This window comes from Frankliniella occidentalis, unplaced genomic scaffold, assembly GCF_000697945.3.
Source record: "Frankliniella occidentalis isolate FOCC.00 unplaced genomic scaffold, Focc_3.1 Scaffold33, whole genome shotgun sequence".
NCBI classification, from domain to species: Eukaryota; Metazoa; Arthropoda; class Insecta; order Thysanoptera; family Thripidae; genus Frankliniella; species Frankliniella occidentalis.
Genome location: NW_026267163.1, coordinates 1,723,146 through 1,731,680, shown reverse-complemented (window position 1 = coordinate 1,731,680; position 8,535 = coordinate 1,723,146). Strand labels below are relative to the sequence as shown.

The window sequence follows — 8,535 nt, the reverse complement described above, 5'->3', positions numbered from 1 at the left end:
AGAAAGAGGGACAGAGACCGAGGGTCAGAGAGAGAGAGGGAGAAAGAGAAAGGTGACGGACAGGAGGTTTTTAGGTGGCGCGGGCGGGGGGTGGACCGTTATCACAGGACGGCCGCCGGCGGCCGCCGCGGGGGGTACTTTCAGTGCGACACTGTCCACCGCCCGGCGTGGCATGGCGTGGCGGGGAAGTCCGACTCAGGGGCGCGACCCCTGGCCTGACCTCCCCCGCACTTCCGGGGCCCTCCGACGGGATTTAGGGAGCGCTCGGGGGCAGCGGTGCTGGGCGCAGCGCGCAGCGCCTCGCCCCCCGAGTGGCTGGCAGCCCGACCGGGAACAAGTTAGGCCGAGCGACTTAGCAGCAGCCCCCGGCGGGGTGGGGCGCCGCGTGCTGCGCTACAAAAACTTGAACGTCCTCGGAAAACTTGCCATGATTTAGTAATGTGGGCGCGCGGCAAAGGAAGGGGGTCGGCGGCACGCCCCCGCGCACGCCTACGGAGCACGCCCCGGCTCTGAAAGCCCACAGCTCACGCCTGCAGTTCGTTCACTCGGCTCTATGTACTCACAATAGGGCCTGGCCTTCCGAGAGGTCTACATTTAAGCCTTATGCATTCCGTTGTGCATATCGTTTTCAGAATTTTATACAGCCATAGTTATGCACAATTTTTTGTGCATAACAGGTCCACTACGCGCGCACTAATTCGTGTATGGTTGTGCAGAATTTGTACATCTCTACGCATGAAAAGACGAGCATAACTATGGCTGCACGCCAGGCTGCATGATCATGCACAAAAATGCAAAAGGGTTTAGTGTGGAATGGAACTAGACCTCGAGGTGATCTGATATGACACATCTATGATCATGAGGAGGTATTCGCGCCTGCAGCTCACGCCTTAGCTGGCGGCAGCTTACGCCTACGCAGCTGCTCACGGTCTCGGATCCAGGTAGGTATGACTCGCAGTCCGACCGGATCGCAGTGGTGGCGGCAGCAGCACCCCTCCCCCCTTGTCCCCAACCAGAGGGGTGGATGTGAGCCGAGGGGGGCTGGCTGGGCGTGCGTCAGGAGCGGGGCCTCCAACGCGGTGGGCCCGTAAGCCCTCAAGGGGTTTCCTTATCGAGGAGACCCCCGCGCCGCGTCCACCGACCCCTTCATGGTCCTGCAAGGCTGCTATCATCATCATTAGCGCTCTATCAGGACGCTGACCCTGCAACTGTTTATGGCAGCCTTACGACAGAGGGGCCTGCCCGTCGACGCGTCCAGCACCCCCATCCCCTGCATCGCGGCTGCTGCGTCCCCATGCACGGCTCAGCAGCGCAAAGTCCTCCTCTTAGCATCATTGTCCGCGACCGTCACCAACCATGGCAATTCTCAGAAAAGGCGAGGCGGCCGCCGCCGCACGCGCCTCTGCGTGTGGCAATCTGCCAAATGAAAAGTGGAGGAGGGGCGGGCGCGCAAGAGAAAAGACAAGGCGACTTATTTTTTTACAGTTTTACGTTTTTGCAGACCCCTTTTCCATTTTTTTCGCCTTTTAGTATGTTTTGGTACATTAGTACATAAAGAAAGCAGTAAAGGCGTCAAAACGGTCAATAGGGACAAGCGAGGTGTTCGACACACAGGTTTCCCGGTGTGTCTGCGAACATTCTTCACCATAAACGAAGCATATTTGCGGTTCCTGGAGCGCTTTTGGAGTGTGTCCTACTAATACCCTACCACGGCATTCTCTTCGAGTCCACATGGAAAAAATACGTAATCAGAACTAAATAGTAGTTAATTTCGGGACAATTGATCAAAAAATTGTCGAGGGAGCTAATAATTGGCTGTCATTTGTCAGTTTCAAGATTAGGTTGCCAGAATAAGCTGTTCGCTCGTGTAATGAACTTGAGCTAACGCATTCGGTTTAAAAGCAAAACCACGAATTGGCTCCGGCAGCGAAGTGCTTTGTTTTAGCAACCAGCTCTTGGCTCTGACTACTTAATATTAGTTACCACATCTAATACGTATTAGCGAAAGAGCGCGACAAAGCGCACTGTTAAGGGGGGATCCTAGTGTAGCGGCTCAAAAACAATGCTTATTTTGCGAATTTTGTATTTAAAATACTGTAGCTCGTATCGGAAATTTGAGAACACGGTTTAATAGATGGCACTTTAATGCAAAAAATGCAAAAACAAGCGTCTCAGTATATTCAAAGGTGTGGCGACACGGCCTGCTACAAGGGAGCATGTAGTTTTATGCTGGCCGTACACTTTCCCACGGACTGGTGCGTCTAAAACAGTCCTACGAAACGGTGTTTTGTTCGGGGGGAACCTGGCTATGGTCGGTACTAGAAGATCTGGGATCGGAGGTGCCCTTCATATTAAAAATAAATTAAAACATTGAAAATTTTTACCTCAACTTCAGTACTAAAAGTTTGACTTACTCAAAAAAATACTAAAAATAATTTTATCGTAAAGATCCTAGTACCGACCATAGCCAGGTTCCTCCTGAACAAAACACCGTTTCGTACGACTGTTTTAGACGCACCAGTCCGTTGGAAAGTGTACGGCCAGCATAGCGCCACACCTGTGACACGCCATCTTCCACCAGGGCGTGTCGCCACAGTTTTTAAGCGATCAGGACGTTTTTACTTTAGTTTTGTAGATGAAACTGCCATCTTTTAAACGGTGTTTTGTACAGTTTGATAAGAGCTATAGTTTTTTTAAAAAATAATTCCTAAAATTACCCTTGTTTTTGAGACGCTACACTAGGATCCCCCCTTAAAGTCTTACGAAGAAAAATGCCAAATCCTTTGTAATACGAAGGATTTGGACGCTTCGTAGGGAGAAAATCCTTTGTAGGTACGAAGCATTTGGCATTTTGCTTCGTAAGACTTTAACTGTGCGAGGTGACAAAGTCGTCTGACGCAGGTCATGCACGCGCATGCATGCATAGTAATCGCACCTCACATTTCCGAAAACTGTAAAGACAAGTTTTACGACAAAGCAAATGTGTTGAGAGCGGGGTGTACTCAGAAAAGACTAAAACACCTCACGAGTCCTATGGGACAAAACTTTAAGCACATGACAGTAGGACACGCAAGGTTGTTAACGTTAAAATTGAAATTTAACGCGAACCTTTCGTTAATTTGATATTTGAGTTAACGTTAACGCGTTAGGTATCGACCGTTCTGGCAAAATTAACGCGTTACGTTTCGTTAAACGTAACGTCGTCGAAGTTAATGCACACCAAGTGTGGAATGCGAAGTGCATTCTGAAATAGACGTCACCTATGAGCGAACGAAGCATCATACAACTGCGTTTTAAAATTTATTTCAATGTAACTTAAATTTTTCAGTAGATTGGTGTTACTCAGAACGCTGCAGTTTGACACGTTCAAATTTTGCATATCGTTCACATTTTAGAGACGGGCGGGGCGGCGGGCGGACAATAGAACTGCAGAGTGGCAATCAGCGCGCCCCTGTAACGGCGGCGTGGCATAAGCCGGACACATTCACAATCTTACCCTGGGCACGACGCAGCCTCTTTTATCCCGGTTCCCGCGAAACTTATTTGTCCAAGGGTATGTACTCTATGAGGCGACAAGTGAGAAAAGAGGAGGGGTAAGGTAAAGGACTTGCACACGGCCTGCATCTTGTAAGGCTAATGGCCCCGCCGGGCCACGCCAACCCGGGCGTCTAATGAATCACTGAGTGACACCGGCCTGGGCGCGAAATAATGCACGCGCCCGCACCGCACGTGTCGTCATGTGATGTGCCAAGCGTACGCCCGTCGGGCCGGCGACCATGCATATGGCTTCCGCGTGAAAACACACGAAAAAGAAATCAGAAAAGCCCACACTTTCAATGCGATCCAGAAAGGCTACGTGCACCTCGACGTGCACGCCGGGACGCCCAAAGTCATATGAGAGAACTTGCGCTTCAGAAAAGCATCTTGACACCATATTACCCTAAGACTTTCATTAAAAAGGACATTATTTCTATCACTTGGTTCATTTAAGTGGGGAGTGTCAGTTTACGGCAATAGGCAGAACTGGAGTTTGACATCCATCCAAAAGCTGCGGTGCCGCCTTGCCATAAAACTCGAGTCCCCTTCCCCGCCTCTCACCGACGGTCACCTGCCAGGGCCCCAGCCACAGGCTCATCTTCGGCCTACGTCTTCCATTCAAATTTCGTTGGTTTTAGAAAATGGGAAGAACATAGTAAGATTGATATTTGTCGCCGAACGACATGAGTTCTACAACTCATTTAGAGCAAGTAGGAATGGTCAGTTTATAGCTATAAGCGGAAACCGACACCCGCACGTCGCTCGTGTAGTCGTAAAGTTCGCCCCCCCCCCCTTTTTCAACACTTGTGTCAATCCGCAATCCTCTTGGTATTTGAGAAGGCACGAGCTACTCGTATAAAAAAGCTTGCCGAAGCCGAACGAATCACCAGTAACCGAGCTGACCACCTCATAGCAGCAATGGCATCCAAACTTACTCTTCTTTTCGTGGCACTTGTGCTCGCCTGTGTCTAAGTCAATGTGACAACTACCACCCAGTGAGACCATATTTCTTCTGAGAAGAATCCCCTCACTAAAATGTGTGGTACAGTCTATAACGCAGTAATTTCTTTGGAAGCTTGCAAAAGTTTATCGAATTTTTTTGCAATACAAAATGCATTGTTTCTGGTTCATACAGCTTGGCGTAGCCTTCGCCGCCCCCAAACTAAACAGGCCAATGTTTGATATTATATTCTAATTTTGCACATCTGTATAGTTCAGTGGTTTTCGGAGTTCACTTATATAACACATTAATTAATGTACGGCTCTTTTTTGTTTCGTATGGTTTAATCTGGGAGCTTCACGCGATTGAACATAAACGATAGGTAATTCGTCAAAACCTGCCAAAGTATTAATAAGTTCTCAATAAATTATGTTGTTTTCAGCCCAACACTTATAGCTACGGTTGCAGCAGCATTTCACTTAAGCACCTTCGCGATCAGATCCAAATCTGCACAAGAAACGTCCCCTCTCAGCAATACTTCAACCCTGGCCAGACATGCTCCGCCGAAGTCAGCGGCGCACTGAGGGGCGGGTCCTCCTGCTCAATGAACCAGGCTCCGGCCTTGCTGAGCCAGTGTCTTAAAGGCTACTCCCTTGATGGTGCGACGTCACAGGCTTGCCTTAAGACTGCAATTGACAATGGAAGCTGCTGCTAGCCACTGTGAACTGCGCGCTGTTTATTAGGTTGTTTTTCAAAACATCCAAAACAATAAACTACTTTGAGCTTATAAAATAGATTTATACATTTATTTGTCCCTCGTCATTGGGAAAACAAAACAGAACAATAGCACAATCAGGCAAGTGGCATTGTGTATAGAAAGGGCCACAGAAGTACATTTTTTGAACTTGTAAAAATGTGTCGCTCTCTATGTGCATCATCGCCGAATATTCTAATGTCGCGCCAAAAGTATATCGCATGACGTTATTAGGAACCATTGAAGAGACTTTCAACGCACCTGTGTCGTAGTAACAGAACTCTGAGCGCACAATGCTGTCAAGCAGAGTACTTCAACGCTGGTGCCATCTGCTATCTTCTTAGTACTAGGTAGTTGTGAAATAATTTGCGATTCGGTGCTCATACTGAAAGCGCTCACGCGAATCATATAAAACAGTTTGCCCAAACCGAAAGAGACATCAGTAACCGAGCAGACCACCCACCTCTTAGCAGAAATGGCTTCTAAGCTTACTCTTGTCTTCGCAGCAGTTGTGCTCGCCTGTGTAAGTTAGTGTGACAACTACCACCCAGTGCGACCCTTTTTCTTTTGAGTGGAAACCCTTTACTGAAATGTGTGTCGCTGCACAGTGTATGCCGATTCCATGTGCACGCTGTGCAGAATACAATCCACGCCATTGAATTTTGATAACAACCCCTTCTGTCCGAGAAACAATTCTTTGGAAGCTTGCGAAAGGATATCGCATTTTTTTTTCAATACAAAGTGCATTGTTGTTCACAGCTTGGCGTAGCCGTCGCTGCCCCTCACGATGAACAGGTAAATGTTCGATAAAATCTATTTTGGTACATCTGTATAGTTCTTTGGTTATCGGAGTTCACGTATTTACTACATTTGGTATTGAGTGGGGCTTTCTTTTGGTACGCATGGTTAAATAAGGGAGTGTCACGCGATTGAACATGAACGTTAGGTTTCTCAAAACCTGCCAAGTTATTACGTGCTCAAGACATCACGTTGTTCTTTCTTTCCAGCTGAACGCTTACAGCTACGGTTGCAGCAGCCTTTCACTAGAATACCTCCGCCAGCAGATCCAAATCTGCACCAAGAACGTCCCCGGTTCGCGTTATTTCAACCCTGGCTGGACGTGCGGTGTCGAAGTCAGCAGCGCACTAAGGGGCGGATCCTCCTGCTCACTGGAACGTGCTCCGGCCTTGCTGAACCGCTGTCTGGAAAGATACTACCTTGATGGTGCGGCGTCACAGAGATGCCTCCAGGGTGCAATTGACAACGGAAGCTGTTGCTAATCACTGTATTCTACAATAATTGTGCAGAGTCAATACGGCAGTGTTAAAAAAACAATAAACAAATTATTTGAGCTTATAAACCAGCCATATGTTTATTTCTCACATAACACATCATTGGTAAAACAAAACTGAAACGTTAGTAAAATCAGGCTTTGCCTTCTGTCAATACAAAGATTATCAGCAAAGGACAGCAGGCGATTGGGTGGTGAATATACCCTGGCCGCGTAACTGTCTGGCCCCGCACCCAGAAAATCGTTTCCTTCAAAATTCATAGGGAAATTTTGCGCTTGTTCCAAAGAAATTTCTTTGATTTAATTACAAAAATGCATCCAGCAATCAAAGACTTTTTCTTCAAATAAAGGCAAATTTTTCCAAAGATAAAGGGAAAAACATCCTTTTGTTAGTTTTAGGTCAATGTCGGTGATTCAATTCTAATTTCAAGGAAATTCCCCTGTTTCAAAGAAATGAGTTTCTGCGGGTGCGACGGTGGCCGGGGGGTTCGCACCTTGCATGGAAGCGTTCGAACTGTGCAAGGTGCAGGTCGACGGCCGCGCGCGCGACGGCGACAGGCGGCGACAACACGATACGCAGTAGATTAGTTTCCGCCTAATTTCCTCCAGAGAACAACGACAACAACAAGGGCCGTGCGGTGCGACGCTGCGGCGGGGCTTCTCGGCGATCTTTGAGGGATTCACTCCATGAGTCACGCCTGACTACTATCCTCCCTTCCTGGAGGACGCAAGACGGGGAGGAAAAAAAACGCTAAATGCCCTTACCCCCTTCCCCCTCCCCAGAAAAAAGTGAGAGAAAGCTCTGATCTTGTTTGGTTACTGTAGAACCTACACCCAGAAAATAGTATCCCTAAACCCAGGAAAATAATTTAAAAAAAATACAAGGACAATTTGGACTTGGTCCTAAGGCATTTCCATTGTTTTCAAGAAATTGTTTCAATCTTGGAAAAATTTTACTTTATTTTAACGCCATTATCCTTAAGTTAAAGACAATTTCCATTGTATTTTTTTCTACGTACCAATAGCGTTGAATCAACGCATTTCGCTTCGTTTCAAGGATACCATTTTCTGGGTGTGATTCAGCAAGAACCGGAAGGATTCTGAAGAGGTTTGTGACAGTAATGCGTAATCAGTAATCTAACCACTTATCGATGTTTTCACAAGCACTTGTGCAACGAGGCCGATGGAATACCACCTCACATACACGGTACACGTGCACCTTTCGCTTAATGCCGAGCCCTACCCCTCCCCCCGCCAAAAAAAGAGAGAAAGCTCTAATCTTGTTGCGTTACTGTAAAACCTAAGCCCAGAAAATAGTATTCTTAAACCTATGAAAATAATTTTTTAAAAAATACAAGGACATTTTTGACCTTGGCCTAATGCATTGCCATTGTCTTTCAAGGAAATAGTTTGAAGCTAAGGAAAATTTCACTCTATTTTAACGCCATTATCCTTAAGTTAAAGACAACTTTCCTTGTTGTTTTTTTTTCTTTAACAACATAAAAATAGCGTTGAAGCATCGCATTTCGCTTTGTTTCCAAGGATACCATTTTCAGGGTGTAGTTCAGCAAGAAACGGAAGGATTCTGAAGAGGATTGTGACAGTAATGCGTGATCAGTAATCTGAGCACTTATGTATGTTTTCTCAAGCACTTGTGCAATGAGGATGATGGATTGCCGCCTCACGCACACGGTGCACATTCACCTCCTTTCACTAGAAGTCGGTACACTTCTCAAAGAAAGAAGTAGCCGTATGACAAAACATTTTTCTGAGCAAAGACGCAATGACTGCACACTCCGCGCGTCAGTGATATTTTGTCACGCCGTAGAGGTGACGTCAATCACTTTCTTGAGATGTCACACACTATTTCTGCTGTATGTACGACATTATTCTTACACTCTTCCTTTTTTGTGTCACATCCGGCTTGCAAAAGCGTTTTCGTTTCACGCATTTTCAAGTGTTTGGTGTCACGCGCTCTCAAGCGTTTGGGGTGCGTCAGGCACTTCTACTTCC

General features: G+C 46.9%; 2 protein-coding genes across 2 annotated transcripts in view; one reads left to right on the top strand and one right to left on the bottom strand.

Moving 5' to 3' along the window:
* LOC113212278 (pneumococcal serine-rich repeat protein) overlaps window positions 1-8,535 on the bottom strand; it is a 154,779-nt gene that overhangs the window by 79,783 nt on the left and 66,461 nt on the right. The gene's annotated exons all lie outside the window — the stretch shown is intronic.
* Window positions 5,675-6,600, top strand: LOC113212280 (uncharacterized). The gene is made up of 3 exons (XM_026430907.2): window positions 5,675-5,754; window positions 5,991-6,026; window positions 6,239-6,600. Exons 1-3 carry the CDS (start codon window positions 5,707-5,709, stop codon window positions 6,509-6,511), a joined length of 357 nt encoding a protein of 118 aa, XP_026286692.1. The 5' UTR covers window positions 5,675-5,706; the 3' UTR covers window positions 6,512-6,600.

Bases quoted from the DNA above. Each gene is read 5' to 3' on its own strand.
- LOC113212280 (XM_026430907.2), top strand. From the start codon at position 5,707: ATGGCTTCTAAGCTTACTCTTGTCTTCGCAGCAGTTGTGCTCGCCTGT. The intron at 5,755-5,990 runs GTAAGTTAGTGT...TGTTGTTCACAG, and splicing joins CAGCAGTTGTGCTCGCCTGT to CTTGGCGTAGCCGTCGCTGC. The intron at 6,027-6,238 runs GTAAATGTTCGA...CTTTCTTTCCAG, and splicing joins CTGCCCCTCACGATGAACAG to CTGAACGCTTACAGCTACGG.